At 35.2% G+C, this 23,212-nt stretch overlaps 1 protein-coding gene and 1 pseudogene across 1 annotated transcript; both read left to right on the top strand.

Annotated features, from left to right (window-relative positions):
• Positions 1 to 3,535: 3,535 nt before the first annotated feature.
• On the top strand, positions 3,536 to 10,668 carry LOC117336662 (cleavage and polyadenylation specificity factor subunit 4-like). Its single transcript, XM_033897274.1, has 7 exons — positions 3,536 to 3,702; positions 4,515 to 4,718; positions 5,201 to 5,296; positions 5,810 to 5,903; positions 7,490 to 7,619; positions 8,401 to 8,535; positions 9,125 to 10,668. Exons 1-7 carry the CDS (start codon positions 3,600 to 3,602, stop codon positions 9,197 to 9,199), a joined length of 837 nt encoding a protein of 278 aa, XP_033753165.1. The 5' UTR covers positions 3,536 to 3,599; the 3' UTR covers positions 9,200 to 10,668.
• A 1,642-nt stretch (positions 10,669 to 12,310) lies between these two features.
• Positions 12,311 to 22,421, top strand: LOC117336651 (annotated as a pseudogene).
• The last annotated feature ends 791 nt before the right edge of the window (positions 22,422 to 23,212 follow it).

The raw sequence follows: 23,212 nt of genomic DNA, 5'->3' as shown, positions 1-23,212 counted from the left end.
ACAAAACGCGATCCGGATATTAGAAAATATAAAGACCAGAGAAATAAAGTTAATAACATGAAAAAAAATGCACGCTTAATTTTTTATGAAAATGTTCATGGTCTTATTGACGAGTATTATAGTTCGGATCCTAAATCTTACTGGCGACTTGTTAAACGTCTTATGAAATCCAATATGTCAACTGAACAGATTCCAACTCTTATAGATACTGATTCTAATTCTCTAGCCACTACAGACTCCGAAAAAGCGAATCTATTAAATAAATACTTTTGTGGCATTACCAGTCTTGATGACAGTGAACATGTATTACCATTTTTTCCCTCTAGAACTAATAATACATTAAGTAATATAATAGTTACACAAAGTGAAGTTAAAGATGCTTTAAAAATACTGAAACTCGGCAAGGCATCTGGCCATGATGGAATCAGCCATCATATGTTGAAATATACTGTTGAGTCTGTTTGTATACCATTAACATTGTTATTTGACTTATCCTTATCAACATGTGTTTATCCAGATGCATGGAAAACTGCAAATGTTATGCCTCTATTCAAGAAAAATGATAGGTATTCTGTAACTAATTATAGACCAATTTCTCTTTTATCAACAGTAGGAAAAGTGTTCGAGAGAGTTGTGTACAAACATATGCATAATTTTATGTTAGATAATTCATTGTTTTATCAGTATCAGTCAGGTTTCATGCCAGGTCATTCCACTGTTTTTCAGTTAATTGAACTATACCACAAAATCTGTTTGGCCCTCGAAGAAAAAAAGCACACGTGCATGATATTTTGCGACATTTCCAAAGCTTTTGATCGTGTATGGCATCGGGGACTTATTACTAAGTTAAAATCATATGGTTTTACTGGTGAACTTATAAAATGGCTTGAAAATTATCTTTCAAATCGTAAGCAGAAAGTCTTTATAAACAATTCATTTTCATCTCTTAGTACGATTAAAGCAGGGGTGCCTCAAGGCTCGATTCTAGGACCTCTTCTATTTCTGATATACATAAATGATATAGCCGATTTTGTTGAATCAGTTTCTAGACTCTTTGCAGATGATACTTCTCTTTTAGTTTCCTCCCACTCCTGTCAAGAGATAGAGCAAATACTTAACAGAGATCTTGAAGTATTGAACACCTGGGCTAAAACATGGTTAGTTACGTTTAACCCTAATAAAACCGAAATGATTTTCATATCTAATTCAAACGAAATTGAAGCAGACCTTGATATTGTTTTTGATGGAATTTTTGTAAATTTTACCGAGACTCATCGGCATCTTGGTGTATTAATCAGCTCATCTGCTAAATGGGGAGATCATGTTATTCTATATATAAGTCCGCTATGAAAAAGATCAATATGTTAAGGAAATTGAAATTCATATTAAAACGAGATGCTCTACTTAGAATTTACAAAACTTTTATTTTACCTATTTTAGAATACGCATGTGAACTTTGGGACGGGTGTTCAATATCAGACTCTATAAAATTAGAATTAGTCCAACGTGAGGTAGCACGAATTATCACTGGTTTACCATCATATGTAAATGTTTCAGCTTTATACTCGGAAACGAGCCTTGAGACACTCTCTGAGAGACGAAAATGAAGAAAATTAAGTCTATTCTACAAAATGGATAGGAACTTAACTCCACATTATCTTAATTCTCTTCTTCCTCCAAATGTCGGCGATACTAACAACTACATCTTACGAACTAACAATAATTACAGAATTCCCCACTACAGACTCTCCCTTACTACCTCCTCCTTTATACCTTCATCTCTACACATGTGGAATGACCTGGATGAATCTACTAGATCATCTCCTTCCTTGGCAACTTTTAAAAAAAGTATATCCAGGTCTGATGAAGATAAATACCCAACATTTTATAATTTTGGTGACAGAAAGACAAATATTATCCATACTAAATTACGACATAGATGCAGTGCATTGAATTATGATTTGTTCCGTGTAAATCTCATAAATAGTCCAGATTGTAGTTGTGGAAATCGTTGCGAGAGTGCCTATCATTATTTCTTTGAATGTGAAAAGTATGTAAATTGCAGAGGCATTTTATTTGACAATTTAAGAAACTTAAATATTAATATAACATTGAATACTTTATTGTATGGTAACAATCTGTATGCCGGTAATGTAAATCTAAATATTTTCAGACATGTGCATTATTTTATAAAGTCCAGCAAAAGATTTTAAGATATGCATTCGTATTATATATACATGTATATAATGTGTTATATTTCATTAATATTGTCTAGGCCAATAGATATTATATTGTATTTAGGAGAGGGCGTCAATAAGTTGACATAACTTGTGCCTTATCCTTTTGTTCACTTAATTGACAATAAAATATGTTTAAACTAAAAAACCAGCTGATTGGCTGATTAAGTTGTGTGAGCTCTAAACTAGAAACTAGTCAGTATAACCACGGATATATTGCTATATATATATATATATATTAACGCCGATGTGGCGCAAGCTGCGGGTATTTCTGGCTAGGCGATTGGGTGCCGTAGATCGTGAGTTCGAGGCCCGGTCAGGGCACGAGTCAAAAAGTTGTCTTCCTTCGTCATTTGTGTTTCTAAGCTATATATATATCAAAGTCCGTGGTAGAATGTTGTCTGTTGTCGGATGTACTCAAGTTCTGTCACCTTCTCGTGTAATACATAGACTATAAAACTTGTAAATGTCTTTAACGAGACCACGAAATTTACCATGGATTAATAATATATGTCAGCGATGAGACATCAGTATAGTTTAAAGAGTGTTTCCCTTAATATGTGTTCGTGAAGATCAATGCATGATTCAATGGCAGGGCTGTTTCTGTCTGGAAATATGAAATATGAAATATTTCACCCCCACCTGGAAGCATATATACAATGTATATATGCCTCTCAGCAAAATCAGATCTAGACGTGTGTATCACGTCTATGGCAAAATGAACATCGACAGCTGCCAGTATTATTGCAACAACATAGATGCAACATTGGTTATGTATGAATTAAAATGCATATGATAGCCTTTCATGATTTTTATTTAAAGATGTGTGAAAATGTGTATGCAAACAATTCTTGTCGGTAAGTGTAACTCAAAAACATGTTATTTACAAAAAAAACAAAAAACATAGCAAAATCACACAGACAGTGTTCCATGTTATGACGACATAATATACTTAGAGATACAAATATCAACTAATGATTCATATCCGTGAAGAAACATCCAGTATAGGCTTATATAGCTAGAGTCTAGTTTATATAATGTTTTCCCTATTGAGTTACAGGTTGAAGAATTGTTTCAAGAAAACAAATATCTAAACATCACTAATGCCTGTAGAAAAAAATGGTTCACTTTTTCGTTTGCGATTTACATAGAAGATGCGCAACATATCTCTTTATCTTTATGAGTGATTTAGTAAAAAAAACTAAACTTTATTTTATTGCACCTGCACAATGCACTCAAAAGCCTCTCATTACTGTAAAGCGTGTGACTGATCCAGATTTATATCGCGTTCAGCATCATCGAGACGCTTAAGGAATACACGAGAGAAAAGTGAATATTGTGGGGAATCAAAATAATATCAAGATGCAGGAAATCGTAGCTTCAGTTACCCACATGCGATTCGACATTGAAATGGCACTGGAGCAGCAACTTGGGTCACAACCTCTGCCGTTTCCGGGGATGGATAGTATGTATTGGTTGTTCATGCACATATCAAACAGGTCGGGGAGAAGTCCTGATTTCACTATTATAGTGGTATTCCACTATAATAGCTATATATAGCTATATAAACAGTAGCAAATTGAAGCATTTCCGCCAGAAAATGCATACCTGACAAAAGCGAGAGTTATGGTCGGTAGGTACATAATCCATGTCCTTGGTTGCTACGATAACTGTGTAAAAATTGAAATTTCATCAGGACTTCTCCCCGACCTGTCAAAATATTGAAAAAATAAGCCATTATCAGATTAAAGGAGGGAACTTTAATAAGGAACTTCTAAATTCTGCTAAGATGATCGGTGTTGCCAGCCTGCAGTGCTGTGGTCAAATATATCATCAAATGAAAGCCTTATATTAAACCTGAAAGGGTGCTTAGAAGCTGGGTCACCAAATGAAAAAAGGCTTAATGAATGTATTGTATATACAGTAGGCCTGCTGTAGTCATAACTCATCACATTTTTTTGCATTAAGATAAAATATTCTTTGTTAATTTAAACATTATTTTGATGATGTTATCTTCCAAAACTGATTTCAAAATGTGTATGTTTAATAAAAATTAAGAAATGTTAAGTTAACTGCTTTGACTTGAGCAGTTCATAATATTGCCTAGTCTGGTCCACCTGAGCTTGTGATGCTTGGATATGTTCTAAATTATTTAGCGATAGCAAACAGACGGTGATAAGCCCTAGCTCAGATTCACTACATTATATCATAACAAAAGTTTTGTAATGAACTACTCAGTATTTCTATGGACCTGACATACTTCTTATTTTTCTACAGAGTCTGGTGCAGCTATTTGTACATTTTACCTGAGTAACATCTGTAGCAAGGGAACAGCCTGTCCATATCGGCACATCAAAGGGGACAGAACTGTGGTGTGTAAACATTGGCTGAGAGGCCTCTGTAAAAAGGGAGATGACTGCGAGTTTCTACATGAATATGATTTATCAAAAATGCCTGAGTGCTATTTTTTCTCCAAATTTGGTAAGTACATGTTATAAGTCAAGCCTGCCATAAAAAGGAGCCACCTATATGTATATAGCAGGACCTCTTGATAAGGCCACCTGTTTTGTTCCAAATGTAACACCTATAATGATAATAAATGAACCTATACATGTATATCAATATCTAAATGCCGTTTTTCTCTGCTCTCTTGAGTAGCCTTAAGCTTCATAGAAAAGTTTGATAATATTGAACCCCACAAGTTTGGACATGTGAGTATTGACAAAATATCTAGGATTAAAGCATTGTACAACTAAAAATTAATTGATAATATGAAGCAAAAAAAGAAAACAAACCTTTTGGTGAAATGGTAAATCAGGTATTACCGGTAATAGAATTTGCAGCTTCAATATTTCCCTGTGCAAATTGTGCAGTACTCGCGATCGGTACCTGATACATACTAATGTTATTATACTTTCTGTGGATCTGCCGCTGAAGTTTTGTATCTGTTCTTTCCATTATAGGTGAATGCAACAACAAGGAATGCCCATTTCTACACATAGACCCCTCAGCTAAAATCAAAGATTGTCCATGGTATGACCGAGGCTTCTGTCGACATGGTGAGTTTGGAATCAACCATTAAACTGCTAGTTCTGTGGTTTGTCTAGTTATGAGTATGAGATAGTGCCAAACCCTTTGTCAGGGATGGCACTGTAATTTTGAGCCAACAAAACTATAGGACCATAGTGCTCTCAAAAGTGTATTATGTCATTTGGCTGCAAATATAAGATTAAGAAAAAAAAAGCAGCAAAGAAATGCTGTTAATGAGGCACTGATTTCAGGCTGTGCTAAAAAGAAAATTTGAATACATGAAGCTATACCAGGTAATTAGCCTACTTGATTAAATTGTCATCTTTCATAGTACATAACAGTAGCTTTTATTCTGTAGAAAAAATAGAACATCAAAAATATCACAATATATATCGGCATTATCACATTACATTTCTGTCATCATTATAGTGATATAAAACATTTCCCAGCATTGTGACACTCTAATTTGCAGTATTCAAGCTTTTTATTATGTGATGTATCGTATAATGAATGTCGGTTAACCCAGTATTGATGTTCTGCAGGTCCCAAATGTAAAAACCGACACGTACGCAGAGTGCTATGTCAGTGCTACTTACAAGGATTCTGTTTAGATGGACCAAAGTGTAAATTTATGCAGTAAGTATTTCACAAAAGCATAAGCTGAAATGAATGGCTTATTTAAATTTTAAAATTTGAGCATTTGTAAAGAAACACAAGTCCTACCCTAGTAATATAAAGGATTCATTTTCCTGAATTTACAGATATCTAGTTACGGTAAACCTCCCATTAATTCGAACACGCGGATAGTTCGAACACACATTTTTTTCTAGAAAAACAGTAATTTTTTAGCTAGTAATAGTTCGAACACTGGCTGTTTATAACTGACACCATTTCGGATAGTTCGAACTTGTCAAATGAAGAACGTAAAGTAACATTTTTTCCGGCAAACTCCATTGAATAGCTCGCGACGACCCGGCCCCGATGACCGGCCCAGAAAAAATGCCAAGATTTAAATTTGATCAACAAGCACGTTTAGGTTATAAGATTGTATGCGTGATCATTAGAATGCGTCTGTGATTTAATATATGCCACATATTTTAGCTTTAATTCAGTTTTTGTTACATTGCAAAATACACCACGCACGAGACAGCTGATTGCAAAATTTAGGCCCCGACAATGTATAAATAACATGCGATATTTGTATTCGCGCTGTGTATGGCAAACTAAGAAATCGTCCGTATATTTTCACATATAACTAGTGTTAGCTTAGCATTATGATTATTTAATTGTGACTGGACAATCTCTTAAGTATTGTCAATCAAGGTATTACCTGAAAACCTGCGACCTCACGCTAGGTAAGCAGGCCACGCGAGGTGTCGCTTGCGGTAAAGTTGAAAGGATCGGCCGCCCGATCGTGCCGAGTGACGTGAAGAGCATTCATATCCAGTCAAAACAATCCACAGGTGTCCCAATTAGTGATGGATAATTTTGCAGGTATCAACTATGTTTTGTAGATAATACGACTGGGCATATTTAAAAGCAGACATGTTGATGTTCTGACCTAATTTTACCAGCACATATCGCCTATTTTTACAGCAGTGACAACAGGTTATGAAAACTGCTTTTGATGTATTTAAGAGACCATTTATTACAATAATAAAGTGATAGTTTCTCATTCAGATAAAAAATATAATCATGCAAAGATTATACTGTACAAATGTTTAACTTTTGTGTCACAAATGAAACGTGTACTGTACTGTTTTGGGGCCTACTGTAGCCGATCCGCGAGCGGCTTCGCGCAAAAACCATCATAATTATCGCGAAATGAAGAACGTTTAACGATCAATTAATATTGAATTAAATGAAAAACTATCATTTTACTTACTTATAAATGTGCCATTGTTCAGGCCGCCGTTGTTACGTATCAGATTTATGATGGATGTGTTTGTGTCTAATGATTTTACTCTGCCGAGATTTTCGCCGATATTGTCTCGAATAGTTCGAACTCACGCATATTTTCTGAAGCATAATTTCGAATAATTCGAACAGGTTCGTCAATATTTATTTAATTTTGTTCAAACTAACCGGAGGTTTACCGTATTTAGTTATCTATGACAGTAAAAAGAAAATATATGCATGCATGTATTTTTCCTTTATAATAAAACAGCAAAATGTTACCCTTGTAGTGATCTTTTAAAACTTTTAATTACATTTCATTTTAGTCCGAACTTTGACCTTCCAACATATGATCCAACAACACAAGCTAAAAAGGCTACAATTGTTTGTCACATGTGTGGTGAGACAGGCCACAAGGCTATCAGCTGTCCCAAGGGCAAGAATGCTGACGGAAAGGTAAGAATGTACTGTAAACCAGAAAGTGGTGTGATGTAGGTAATCACTATACAGTATTTTGTTAAACTCAGGTGAAGAGCCAATGTCAGGTAAATGTATCCAGGTTGATCAGTTGGACGCTTTGCTGTGAGTATTGATACTGTAAATGTGAAAATTTTCACGGGGGGAAATACACGCTAATTACACGGATCCCTTTTGATCGCAAAAAATTCCCCCATGTGTATTATTTTGATATTAATTTGAGTAAACATGAACTACAAACGAAGGTGGGTCGATTGCAATAATTACCCCACGGGTATAGTTTACGTATCGAAATCGCAAAATTAACCACCTGCGAAAATAACTTCATTTACAGTACCAAGAGGTATGTAAGTGATTTGGGAGGAATTTGAATATGATTAAATAAGTGGAGTGGCTTAATCACAACATACTCAAGTGTTACCAGGATGATGGTTTTTGAAGGGGTTTATTGGTTTACAAATTCTGAGTCTATCTCGGAGATTGAGTCCCCCCTATATAGGTACTTACAATAATAGTCTTGTTATTCCTTGAAAATCTCAGTTGACATTTTCAGAATTTCTGTCATGTCATAATACATTTGTATCCCAGCATTGGCCAGCATTGGTGTTCTGTACTGCATTTTTCATTGGCAATTCATTTTTGGGTTTTATTGATTTATTTTAACACTGATTTTTTTATGACTTATGTGACTGATACTGTGTTAACATTTACTTTTTCAGTGACATATGTGATTGATATTGTTTTAACACCAATTTTTCAGCCAAATATAATACACTCTTCACCGATTGGTAGACCCATTAATGTACAGACACAGCACTCAGACTCCCACAGTCACACAGATCGAGGAGATGGCAGTGATCCCAGACGACCGCTCGATCAAGTCACCTGTTTTAAGGTAGGTTTTTTTTGCATGCTTACAATGAAACTTTCTAAAATGTCATGGTCTGAAATAAAAAAAAAGATATTAAGAAACACAATATTGCACTGCAAATACAATTATCAGAGCTAAAATAACTTCACAGGCCTCTGGTTATGATCTGCCTTCATAAGCTGCATTGGGCGAATTTTAACTTTTGATAGCCAAGATGGAGGTTAAGGATCTTTTAAAGAAGAGTAATTTCAAAATAGGACAGGGAGAGGAGATTTGTCTTCTCAATGGATTAAGGTGTATGAATATGCATACCTATTAAAAAATCAATTGAAATAAAATGATAATTTTTTTTTTTCATTTTCCTGTGATTAGCAAGAGGAAGAATTTCAGATATAACATCATTGTTAGACTTGCTAACAGCAAATCCCATATATTAAAGTAATATCTTTTTTTTAATGTATTTATTAAAAAAGTATCAAATAAACTTCTTAACATTTTGAAATGTTTGTATTAAACATGTATACTGGTAGGTTTCTCATTCTTTACCTATTCAGTTTCCGATAGATTTGATCTTATGATAAAAAGTGACAAACATTTTTTTTTTACATTTCAGTGTGGAGAGAAAGGTCATTATGCTAACAAGTGTCCGAAAGGTCATCTAGCTTTCCTCAGTGTAAATGCACAATGATACATCAATTGACATAAGACTTTTACAGCATATGTTCTATGTGAAAACCAGATGGTTACATGTTTTACACTGTAGAAAGTGTGTGGCTAAAGACAGCGGATCTGAATCTACAATATCTCTAGGTTTAAGATTTCAGAAAATAGTAAACAGTCACCCTTCATCATGCTGATCGTCAGGAGGATCTAAGTCTTCCGATTCCCGGAATTCTGGTGATTTGTGGTTAGCATGGGTATACGACTGGAGGAAATGACAAACTAGTATGATGATACCAGTCCAGGAACAGATTGTGTGATGTGTCCCCGTTACACAGGATTCTGGGACTACAACAACAATGAGGGAATCCAAATTGATTTCATTGCTACATGCAAGATTGTTATGTATTTTGTAATTGTGGACTATTTGCAGATAATTTGTTGATATTTTGTCTTATAAACTTAAGGTAAACGTGATAGTGCTGTGGAGAGGAACAAAGTGTTTCACTTATGGTAAGAAAACATTTTGAAAATGTAATTAATGTTTTAGACATTAAAAGTCAAGTAATAGCCATTTAGGCATAGACAAAACTGAATTTTTTCACAATATTTTGAAAGCATAGCTTGCTTTTCAAACAGAGAATGGATGCTTGTTCATCACCAGGTAACTTGAGGTAAGCTCCATTGTTGATGACATCAAAACTTGAAAATTGGTAAAATTGTTGAAATGTCATGGAATAATTCAGTAAAATGTCTTTGATAGCACCCTTTTAAGTCTCTTGCCAGGTACTGACCATAGACCAGTGTGTTTTCTCCGGGTACTCCGGCTTTCCTCCACCTCCAAAACCTGACACGTCCTTAAATGACCCTGGTTGTTAATAGGACGTTGAACTAAAACAAACAAAACAAACAATACAAACCCATCAAACCATGCAATGATTTTCATTTTTTGAATTCTAGGTACATACATACTGGTTTTGCATGTTCAGTATAAAAATGAGGGAAAAGTAAAATCTTCTTCACTACATTGTCTAATAAGGAACATTTGGCAAGTGACATGCTTATACAATTGTGATTACCAAGAAAAAGTATCTTTAACACTAAGTCAAATTGTGATTAGAACGATGACATCATTTTCTATGTCTACATCTTCATCAATTCTAGATCTGCATGTTTTGTGTGACAGAACGGTTTCCTTTTATAAATTTACTGTATAGATAGTGTTTCAAAATAATTGTTAATGAAATAATTATACAGGTAATCTAGAATTCAATGGTGCATGACTAAATGTACTGATTTATTGCTTTACATAAAATTTTATTGAAATAGTTAAATTCAAGTCTTCAAAATCAATTTGATGTTTTATGTACCTTGCATATGAATGTTTATGTTCATGTTAGAATGATTTGAAATTGTATACGTATACATACTCATGCTGTTTAACAGACAATGTGACAGTTGTTATTTTTATAAAAAATAATACTAGTACAAATGAGATACATTGAGTTTGTCTTGTTTTTTCACTGGACGTTTCTATACATTACCTGCAATTCATATGAAGTAATTAAGTTTTGTGTACTTTTACTAATGCTTTCCCAACGCATTCAATGCCAATACAGAGAGGCACTGGTTGAACTGAGTTTTTGTAATGTACCTCCCCTGTTGCACAAAAGTTGCAATATTGTAGAAATATATCTTAATGTTGGTTATAGATCAAGCTTAATACTGTATAATATTTTTTAAGCTTGCCAGGATGACGTCCATGGCAGCTATTGCTTTACCACTGGTGTCCTTGTCAGATCTGGTGTCAGTGTCTGCCTTGTCCTCGGACTGCTAGATGATAGTTTTTGTAAGACAGTTATTTCACATGTGTGTACCCTGTGACAAGACCTTTCCATGGGTCAAATTTGTGGACCTTCTAACCTTGAATTTGACTTTTGACCTACTGGTATTAAAAAAAAAAAAAAAAAAAGGGCTCCCATATTTGACCTGTGATCCTTGTCACAAGACCTTTCTATTTGGTCTACATTTGCTGACCTGCTGACCTTTACTGTCACCTTTGACCTACCAGGTACTTTTGAAAAATAATTCTGAATTTCAACCCGATCAGCAAGCATGGGCACAGGTTCAGACTTACTCGACCAGATAACTGTACGTGACCTAAATGACATTTGACCTCATAGTCATCAAAGTGAAAAAGAAATTTCTTGTAGTTGTATAAGTGTCAATATCGGATAAAAAGGGAATGTAGAGGTATCCTCTAAGCTTTTCTGAGTACAACATCTGATTAAAAATAGACTTGATAAACATTTATTAAATCTTTGCATGAATACCATCCTAGACAACATACAAAATATTCCTCATTAGGGCTGTACAATGTACTACATGTTTTTGCAACTGGGTAAATCTGGAACTGAAGTATAATTTCAAATGCATGTACATATCTATATATCAATATCCAAAGGTAAAATGAATTGTCATTAGCACCTGTGTACCTACCACTGTAACCAGTAACATCACAGTTATTGCTAGTTTTGACATTTCAGTCCAGTGTGGAGGATTTTAGAACAAAAAGTACAGGAAATAGATTGCAACTGATTTAAACATAGGATTCTGTGATAAATATCATAAAAAAAAATGTTTTAATTGATAAAATGTGTAATGATGAAACATTCTTTACCTGAAATATTACACGGGGAATGTGATTTTTGTATGTTGAAAATTAGTTGATTATTATTGGTATGGCAGAAAACAATTGTCAATATCCCCTAATTATGATTATGACAGTGAAAAGAAACAATATTAGGCATTTTTCAAAAAAATTATTAGCTTAACTTGAGGATTTTCCATGAAAATTAGACAAATATTTTTCCTGTCGAATATCCTATGACATTAATCTCAAAGGCAGTTTTAGATCAACTCTCCAAAATTTATTTAACGTCATATCTTAATAATATCATTTCAGGTTGTGAAAATATTTTACAATAAATAAAGGAAAAACTACTTTGTAAACAAGAGGTGAGGTAGTAAAACAAAAAAGAGTGAGAAAAAAAAAAGATTTGTCACGTCTGGGCGTCGAACCCAAACTTTGGTACGGGCAGACTACGACTGACATTTCAGGCGATCGGGAAATCGAACCACGTGTATTCATTACGTACAGAAAGCAGATCATTCAAGATGGCGTCCGAAGATGAGGTAAAATTTACTCCGTGATATGAAGAGAAATGACTGCGCTATGCATTGTCTGGGTTCTTGCACATTTGTCGTAGTGTAACAACTATTTGCTGTTTATAAAACTGAATGCGCGGTGTACATATCAAGACTATGGCACAGTGTATTTCAACCTGTAAACATCTGCTTGCAGCTAAAAAAACACGTTTATCTTGAACTCGGTACTTTCTCTTTGCACAACGTGGATTAGAAAATAACGCGATGAACTATTTCAAAACTAATCTAAGTTCTACCATAGAAAGAATTTTAAATAGAATCTATGTCGTGTCACTGATATGACAATGTATAATGTTTGAGAACGTGTTTGTATAGGTGTCGACAGCTGTGATAAAAATGTAGACAATATAATAGACTAGGCTTAGAGGTCCACTGTAACATCTGGATCTATATGTAGATAACATTGTCATCAGCTGGTTGTCATCTAGTGTATTTCGAGAAGTAGTATCAATGTTGTTCAGTACAGCGAAATAACTGAATTTTCATGATCACTAGTAAGTTTCACATACTAATACTGTATATAGCTGTACTATCTTGTCCTGTACACTACATTGTACCATCATTTTTAATTCATGAACATATATATATATATAGTTCAACTTGATAATGACATTGTGTATCAATAATCAACCGGAATTGCCTTGTTGTGTCATTTATGTTTACATATATATATGTGAGTATCAGAGATAATATTTTTAAGCAAATTGATCACCCAAGACTCGTATGAAAATTTAAAGAATAATCTGACATTACTGATATATATATAGCATAACCCCATTTATGATTTTCACAAAGTCTACTGTATACATTTCTTTTTAGCCCCTCCATTATTCTGATCTTTGGTATTTGTCAAAGCCAAAACATATCTATGGTCAAGATTTTGCATTTGATCAAAATGGAAAGCTTAGTCATCACGCACAAGGTTTTTTTCAACATTAACCAAGAGTTTCTGAGTTTAGACAGAGTGGTGTTTGACTGAGAAATATTTATGCTGGTGTTATTTTCAATGATCTTGTAAATTAATGTAAAAATAAATGTGGACACAATTAATGATCTGACACTGTTTGTATTAAAAGTGATACCATTGGATGCTCTGCATGTTCTTAAGTGTCAGTATTATTGTTATCAAAACAACATGCATGAAATATATGCATACTCGTCTGTGATACATCTATCATATATGTTTTCAGGAGGACTTGGTAGCATTGAGGAATGCTGTTTTGGCATCGATGAAGACGGTAAGCATGTACATTATCGCAATTCTAATTTGTGGTCAATAGAAAGTTATTGGGATGATGATCATGGGGATCACACTTGTATGAGTTCAGGAAAAGATGTAAGATAACTTTACTTCAAAACACTCCACGTACAATATCCTATAGCTCTCCTGAGCTCCTATTTCATGTATTTTACAGTTGTTGCAGGGATTTTTCTGGGATCTTTTGGGGCTGTTAATGGGGCCCCATTCCCAATTGAAATTATTTCATATTTAAGCCAAATTTCCAAAATTTTCAATTAACTCCTGAAAATCTCTTTCCCAATTTACCAATTTTCTTCCCAAAATGAGACAAAAAGGCCCTTTCCCAAATCTGTGAGAAAAAGCCCTGTGTTGAAAATGTAAGTTGGTTCATTTGGTAATAAGCTTACTCCCATCAAAATCCCTTTATTTCCCATAAGGGTTGGGGTTTATTGCCAGTAGAGTATGTAAGGTAGACCCAACACCTGGGTGAGTATTGGCAGATAGGATGATCCCAGTGTCTTTGCTTTGAAACCTTAGAGTATGCAGGGTGATAGGAGAGAAATTAGCACAAAATTAAAAGTGGTACATCATGCCGGTAAACAAGGATATACGAGCTCATAGGAAACAGTTAACATCTCTAGAAAGATAGCTTGCTCTTTTGATTACAGAACAGGACTCGATCATCGCAGGATGAAGGTGAACAGTCGGACGAGGATGACGAGTTAACAGCTCTCAGAAAGGCAGCACTACTTTCAAAGAAATCTAGGAGTGACAGTACATCCTCGGTAAGTGTAAAATAATGAGTGTTATTCAGCAGTAATTTTAGATATGGATGAATGTGTTTCCAAACTCCTCTATTGTAAAGTATATACAGAGTATCCAATCTTTGGATTATCCCAGATTCTTGAGATCTGTGTGAATAGTAATAATGCCGAAAATCTAGGCCAGGAAAATGGGGATTAACCTTAATATAATCTCATAACTAGTGAGCCAATCATTATACAGATGTTCTGCTGTGATGGTTTATAGTGGTGTACCGATAACCGGAAACATTGATTAAATCGAGTTGGACCCAAGATCGATTCGATAATCGATTTTGCACTTAAAAGATCGATTGTGAAATGGCTATGAATAGATCGTTTCATATGTTTCTTATTTGAATGGCTGAAGTTATTCAGAAGACGTACTGTTGTTATGAATGCTTTATTTTCAATAAACCAAAATAAAACATCCATTTCGCTTGTTCTTTGTTATGTCTCCGCTTGAACCACGCCAGCATTCAAGCGTTTTAGCTACCTTCGTAATCGTGGTCGTGCAGCGTTTTGTATCAAAGGCTATACTAATTTGCTAATATTGACGGAAATCCGGACTTTCCAGAATTTAGTTAACCGTGGTCTGACCTACTTAAAACCATTTCAGCCGATAATCGATTTCGATCGTCTTGACAGCCCATATCGTCTTACAATATCATGGCGATCCAGCACTAATGGGTTTATATTATATATTGTCCATTATCGATCGATCTTGACAGCCCGATAATCGATCTTCAATATCATGGCGATTCCCAGCACTAATGGTTTATATTATATATTGTCAACAAATAACGTAAATTTGATGATGATTTGAAAATATGATTTTTGTTCCTATGATGTCTGAGGTCATAGAACGTGTCAGTTTTCACAGTTGGTACAGACTTAGATAATCAACAAAGTTTTTTTTCAGTCAGTTTTACCATATTTAACTTTATTGGTTTCTTGTAAATATTTTGTACTCTTTATGCTTTTCAGATGTTGAAAATATGAATCGATACTTGCTGATATGGTTTTAAATCTCCGGCTTCTGACAATATTTCAACTGATTATTTGGCCACCTGCATCAATACAAGAAATTTTGTCTCTGTATTTTGTTTGTACTTTACTTTCTTTCACATTTTGTGTTTTCTATTCTACTTTTACTTCTCACAGGCAACTGACAGAAAGCACACTAGCTACCACCATAGGGATGAGCGTCATTACCGGGATGATCGCAACCATCATTACAGCGACAGCAGGCGAAATTACTCAAACAATTCATACTCATCTCGACATCGGGATGACCGAGGCCAAACTACAGGGAGCAACAGGAGCAGTAATCTGGTCCAAATCCACACATTACCAATGGAGAAAGAACAATCAAGCAAGTCAGACACACAACTGGTCCGTCCCCAGGACAAGTGGGTGGGGTCTGATGACAAGAGTGGAACCTCTACCCCAACATCTACCAAAACAAAAGGTACATCCTCATACAGAAAACCTATTATGCAAAATATATACAATCTACAGCAACCTCTAACAAAACCCAAGGTACACTCTCATACAGAAACTTATAATGCAAAATATACAACCTACCCCAACTTCTGATAAAATACAAGGAAAGCCCTCATCCAGAAACTTAAAATACAAAAAAATACAATCTACCCCAACCTTTAACAAAACAAATGGTGCACCTCATACAGACACTAATTAAACAACAAATACAACCTACATCAACCTCTAAAAAAAAACCAAGGTACACCCTCATACAGAAACTGATCAAACAAAATATACAATCACCCTAGCAGAAAAAATCTAATCCAGCCTTGAACAAAAAAGGTAGAACCTTTTTGGCACTTACATCCTACTCCAACCTCTAACAAAACAGACGTTGAACCAATTTATTAACACTAATAGTTATCAAACCATAAATCTGACTAACAAAATAAAAAATACAACCATGCTTACTCCCCATCCTCCTTTATAATGGTATAGATTTATTGTCTGAACATTGTTAATGAAGTATTAGAAAGGTCAGATCTAGAAAAATAGTTATGAGTTATGGCAAAAGAATTTCAAGTTAAAAGTTAAAAAAAAACTTTTATTTTCCAATGATACATTCTGTGAGAGGCAAATCAGAATGTATTTTAATTCCCAAGTGTGTAACCCAAATATCCTGGAAGATTGTGTTCTTGTGTCGTGAGTGAATGCTTTTAGTTTTGTTTTCTTTTTTTTTTACAGTGGTAGACAAATTTTCAAGATATGAATCGAACTCCGAAGATGACGAGGATAATCAGAGTAGTGATGAAGAGGAGGAGATAAAAGATAATAAACAGGAAGTGTCAGACGATGAGTCCTCAGCTAGTTCAGCTTCTTCCGTTGATGAGAACGATAAAAATGTGTCCTCGTCTAGTGACAGCAGCAGCAGCAGTTCAAATCCAGGCAGCAATGAAAAGGATACTTCAAAGAAACTTCCGGAAGAAAAGAGCAAAAATGCTGATGTGGTGTGTGAAATGAAAAAAGACATAAAACCAGTTCCTGACACCGTCCAAACTAAAAACGAAAGTAGGAAAATTATAAATACAAACACTAGTGTTCATTCCACAGAAGTGACTAAGCCTGAAGCTAAAGAGAAATATGTTAGAAGAACAATTAGCAAAGAGGACGAACATTGTAAAACGGAAAAAGATGGGAAAAGTGTACAGCCAAAAGCCAGTGACAAATCACATGAGAGTATCTCTCAAAGCAGAACTGTGAAATATTCCTCTAAGTTGTCTACATCCTCCAGTGGTCGGCTAATTATTGAAACAAAAACTATATCAAGGACCAAGTCTCGGTCAAAATCACCGCAGTCTAAATCTCCCCGGTCAAAATCACACCGGTCCAAATCACCAAGGTTGAAATCGTCAAGAAGAAGTCCTTCACCAGAACAATATTCTTCATCTAGAACTTCTCAAAAGTCGGAGACAATAGCTAGGCCTTCTGGAAAGGTTTCAATGTTAAGACCAGAATATATTTTTGGTCCAAATGCTGCACAACTAGAGAAACCAGCTGAAAATAAAAATGAAGTAAAACTTAACACGCACCAAGATGAAAAGAGCTCCAAGAGACAAAAGTCGCCTCATTCAACGTCTGGTCAACATCATGCACCGGAATCAGCTCATCGTCATGATAAATCACCTGTTCATTCCAATAGTAGGCCAAGGACGGCAACAACAAGGACTCGCTCTCCTGATTACTCCAAGAAAACTACTTCCAGGTCAAAGTCATCATCTGAGAGGTCAAAGCCTACTAACAGAAGGTCAAGGTCAGCTTCATTTGAGAAAGTGAAAAGTCGGGATTCTGCTAGGTCAGGGTCACCTCATAAAAGACGAGCATCCCCAATACAAGATTTATCTGCATTAAAAAAGAAAGTTTCCACCAAGGATTGGATGGAAGAGAAATTAGACAAAAAGGACAGTAAGAAAGTTGATAGGAAGGAAAAGGGCTCAGATGACAAATCATTGCAATCAAAAAAGTCTGTCAAAAGCAGAGAAATGTTTGAGAAAGAACGTGAGAGACTTGAGGCCAGACAGAAAAAAATTGAAAAAGACAATAAAAATTCAGACGGACACAAAAAAGAAATTTCCCAGCAAAAGACCAGTAAGTCACTGGATACAAGATCAACTAGAAAAGAAAACGAATCAAAACAAAAGAAAAGTAATGAAAAAGTTCAGGAACACAAGAAATCTTACAGAGGTAAAAAACCAGTTGAGTCCTCATCCGAAAGTGAATCAAGTAGCTCAAGTAGTAGTGACAGTAGTTCTTCTGACGACTCCAGCGATAGTGATTCCAGTGAAGAAGGGTGGAGAAACAAAAACTCCAGGAAGACAGAGCGAGAAACGGCAGACATCGAACGTGAGAGGAGGCAAAGGGAGAAGGTTAAGCGTCAAAAGGAAGCAGAGGAAAGAATTAGGAAACGAGAGGAGGATTATAATAGGGATAGAATGTCGGGCCGAAAGGAGGATAATGATAGGAGTAGAAATAGTGCTTCTTCTAAGGGAGATCGGTATAAAAGGGGTCGATATGACCAAGAGGAAAGGTATGGGAGAGGCAGAGATAGAGACAGAAGTGATGAAAGGTTTGACAGAGAGAGGGACAGGAGAGATAGGTATAGGGATAAAGATTCTTTTACGGAAAAAGATAGAAGGCGTGATAGAAATACGGACAAAAAAGACAGAGAGAAAGGATTCCAAGGATTCCAAGGAAGGACATTATACCTATCAGAATTGGAGTAAAGTGAGTAGTTCTGACACTGTATCAAAAAATCACAGCAAAGAAAAATCTCTGAAGGATGTGAATGGAGAACGGCCTAGTGTCGGTGACAAACTCTCAAGTTCAGTGGAGGTGGCTGGCAACGAAAACAAAAATAATTCAAATAAATATGAGACTGATAAAAGTAATCGACAAAAAGACAATGATAAAGGAAATCGTTCCCATTACAAAAGTGATGACAAAGGTAGTCAAAATGTACATAAAGACAATGATGAAAGTGCTATTAGTCGACCTGTTCAGAAAGATACTGACAAGGGAAATCAACCTAGTCAGAAAGACAGTGACAAAGCTGCTAGTAGTCGTCCTTCTCAGAAAGACAGTGACAAAGGCAATTTACCTGTTCAGAAAGACATTCATAAAGACAGTGGGTCTGTTCAGAAAGACATTCATAAAGACAGTGGGTCTGTTCAGAAAGACATTGTCAAAGGTAGTAGCTATAGTGAAAGACTTGTTCAGAAAGATCATGAGAAAAATAATCGTGCCGTTCAAAAAGAAAGTGGTGGTGACCGGAGAGACAAGGACAGTGTTGGTGTAACTGAACAGGCCAGTGTTAAAGAGCAGAGAAGGAAAAGATTCATGGATTTTGAGGAGGAAAAAGCAGATAATGAGAAGGAGATACCTCCTAAAAAGTTGTTGACAAGTTTTGTTTCTGTAAGTTCCAAAAAAAGTGATTCCGACGGAAATTCTTCCTACAGTAAGGATGTACCTTCACAGGAACAACACGTGAAGGAAGGAAAGAGTAAATCAAAGAAGAGGCGTGAGGAGGAGAAAGTAAAAGAGAAGGAGGGTACAAGTGCTAAAAGTAAGAACTTTACTGTAACTATTGATAACAAAGGTTTTAAGGAGAGGTCGGTGGTGAAGGACAGGTCAAGGTCACCCAACCAGGATGGCAGCCATCACACGAAGGTTGTATGGAGGGATGAAGCATCAAGAGGTAACGAAAGCTTCTTAAACATTATTATTATAAAAACCTTGTTCTTGAGGTTTGGCTAGCAAACATGAATCAAGGGAGGTAACTCTGTCATCCCTATAATACTTTTCGTGATGCATTAAAAATAATTATCAAATAAACTTAACTTATCTTTTTTATGTTTCTTCTGGAAACAAAGAAAATATTTTCTATCAACTGTACAAATTTAATACATGTATGTTTTTTTATGATTTATTTGTGGACATATACATGCTTGTAAATCTGGAAGAATATTTAAATGTTTCTTTGGTTATGTGTCTTGCAGCCAGACAAGAAACCTCACCACCAAAAAGATTGTCCATTCACGACCGTCTGGGGCAACCTGTTCATCACAAGAAGGCTAAACTGCAACGACACAATGATGACAGACAACAGCATGACTTCACTGTCACTCGAAGGGTGGAAACAACTGACACCGAGTTACCGAAAAAGACCATTGTTGCTAATAAGGAGCCACCAAAGCCAGCCCAAACTGTTACAGGTAAGATTTGGTATTGTGATAATACTGTTAATATTGTTAATGAATTAAGGCTGGTTTTCGGTTCCGCTTTTTTAGCATGACCTTCAACTCTGGTTCAAACAAGTGTGAACTCTTTTCTGGGATGTTAAGTTTTACTTGTTTATATTAAATAACCTACAAGGTAACTCTCTAGTGTAAAAAATTAGTATCAGAGGTTGGGAAAGGCTTATTTATTAACCACTTTTAGCTTATTTAAATATTGATTATTGCAAAAATGAAGGAGGGGGTTCAATTGCAGAGAAATATGAAACTGGTATTTCCCCTATAAAGTATATTGTATTCAAAGGTAAAATGATAAAGAGTAAAACCATTAAGGCTTTATGAATATTGACAAATAGGAGGGATATGCTTCTATATATCTTTTTCCACAATAAAGTTAGAGAGTTTTTAAGAATCAAGATGTCCTTTATCCTTCTATAGCTACCTGCCTGTAAATGGAAAAGTTTTGAGGAGTAATTCTCTCTACACTAATCTGATGCACATGGTCTGTCTTACTAAAGGTAGACTTTATAGGTTTTTCAAATTTTAGCTCGCTTCTCAAAGAGAAGGGGAGCTTATGTTGTTATGTTGGCATCAGCAATGGTGTTGGTTTCTAAATGTCTAGTTTTTGGTGCAAGTGTTGAAAGGCATCAGTAAACTCCTTTATAACTTAATTGGAGTTCTGATATTTGGTTTCGGGGGTTGGGAAAAAAGTGTTCTCTTAAACATTTTGGACATTTTATGTCAAATCTAATGATTTTCTGGTGCTAGTGTTGAAAGACATCAGTAATCTCCTTAATAATTGTACTAGGGGTCTAATATTTGGTTTGAGGGTTGCTGTTGGGGTTAACTATTATTTCCCAGAGTGAAATATGTTTCATAATAATGATAATTTCAAGGCTTTTTACAATTAAAAAACTAATTTAAACTTTGTCCCTTTTACCTTCAAATATTGCAATATTTTTTTTTGTTAAAATATCACTTTTCATGTATTGCATTATATTTGGTGAAGTCAACTGCCTAATTCTAGTGAGGTATAGTGATATACAATATTAGGCAGCATTGTACTGATGATGCCCTGATAATCATTGTATACATCAATTATTAAGTGAGAACAGATTTATTGAATTAGTCAATAATTTAAAATTGAAAACATTCGTATAATTATCTATTACTAGAACCGCCTGGCCACCTGAGCGATCTGGACGCAAGAATACTGCTGATTAAGAAGAAAAATGCCGAAATTTTGAGGAGACAGGCCGAGATCGCCCAAGACAAGGAAAGATATGGATGAGGTCTGCAGAGTACACAGGAATGTCTAATAAAGGCAAATGATCTGCCTTGAGTACCTTTCTACAGGAAGCCTTCAGTGCCACACGGAGATTCTCGATAGCCACAGGACACCCTCAACAGCTTCTCTGTTGTAGGACACTCACGGCAGCTATTCCATTACAGGAGACCTGAATCACTCCAGTATGATCTCCGTAGTTAAGGATGTCTTGGACCTCTAAAGGAAGTATTAACAGTCGACCTGGGTGGTACTGACGAGCTTTGATTGTGATAAAAAGCAAAACGCTAATCATGATGATGTTGAAATTGATTATTTCTATTAAATGTGTCATCCCAGTGAGATACAGTGTATGATACCAATCATGGTCAATAATAAGTTTGAATCTGATAATGAATGACAATGTCAATGATAAGCTTGAATCTAATAATAAATGACAATGTTAATGATAAGCTTGAAAGTGATAGAGAGTCTGGTATTGGATGACATTGGTAGAGTTGTGTGCTTGAGAGCCACATGATTGTTAAAATTTGTTTTAAGTCACAGCTGATATTTTACAGAAGATAATGTAATTAAACTGACTGATTCAATGAAAAGCTGGATTGAGTTTAGCAATAAATCTTAAAACAGACATTCTTTGCACAATTATTCACTGGGAAATTTGTGGAAAACAGACTATGTGCTAATTGCCCCAAAATATTTTTTTACATAATTATGTACATAGATTTTTTTTAGCTTGAGTGTAAAACATCTGTTAATGTTACAAGCAGCAGATCAGTAAGGATTATGTGTATACTGTTATATGCAGTCTGTTTTAAATATTGATTCACGCAACAAGTTTTCCATGCTTTACCAGAGACTTGTGTTTGCATGAATACCAGAAAACATTTTATCAAAATAAAAGTTACATGTTATTGGTGTGTGGAGATTTGTCATTTATCTGTTTTATCACAGGTACCTGCTTCTGGTTAGTATTTATAGAAAAATATATTAGTCCCCTACTCCTACTAAGTCACCAAGATAAATGATTTCTGTGAAAGCTCAATAGAATTTTGAGCTTAACCAGAAGCGAATTTTCTAATTATAAATTTTAAAATTCATAAAGTGAATTTGACCTTTGACCTTCAATCTGCCAGGCAATCTCGAAATTGTGGTGTACATAATTTCACTTGCCTGACCATCTATTGGTTGGCCTTTAATAGCAGGGGAGATAATTATATAATCGCTACATTCATATTTTTTACCCGTTGACTATTTTATCATGTACACTATGGCTTTATAGAATAAGATCTAGAAAACTTCTCTAGGTGACAATCTTCAAGCTCTTAAATCATTTAATACCCTTTCACAAAACATATGCTTCCATGATGGCTACATGATGACGCCTAAGTTGCATTTGTAAAAGAACAGGAACTAGGGGTGTATTTTACCCTTGGTAGATGCACTTTGTATCTGTTTCATCTTAGTAATTATTGGTGGTACTGACATGGAATCTGTGGTTCAAATGTTACAACTGCTGTATCTTCAGTAATATTTCAGTGGTACTGGTGGTAATTATATCGAATCTGTGGTCTAAAGTCAGAACAGCTGTATCTTCAGTAATATTCCAGTGGTACTGATATCGATGGTAATTATATGGAATGTGTCGTTCTAACATAGAACAGCAGTATCTTCAGTAATATTTCAGTGGTACTGGAGTGGTGGTAATGAT

The sequence above is a fragment of the Pecten maximus genome, chromosome 1 (genome assembly GCF_902652985.1).
Source record: "Pecten maximus chromosome 1, xPecMax1.1, whole genome shotgun sequence".
Classification (NCBI taxonomy): Eukaryota; Metazoa; Mollusca; class Bivalvia; order Pectinida; family Pectinidae; genus Pecten; species Pecten maximus.
Note: the sequence above shows the minus strand (reverse complement) of the source record. Positions and strands in the feature narration are given on the sequence as shown.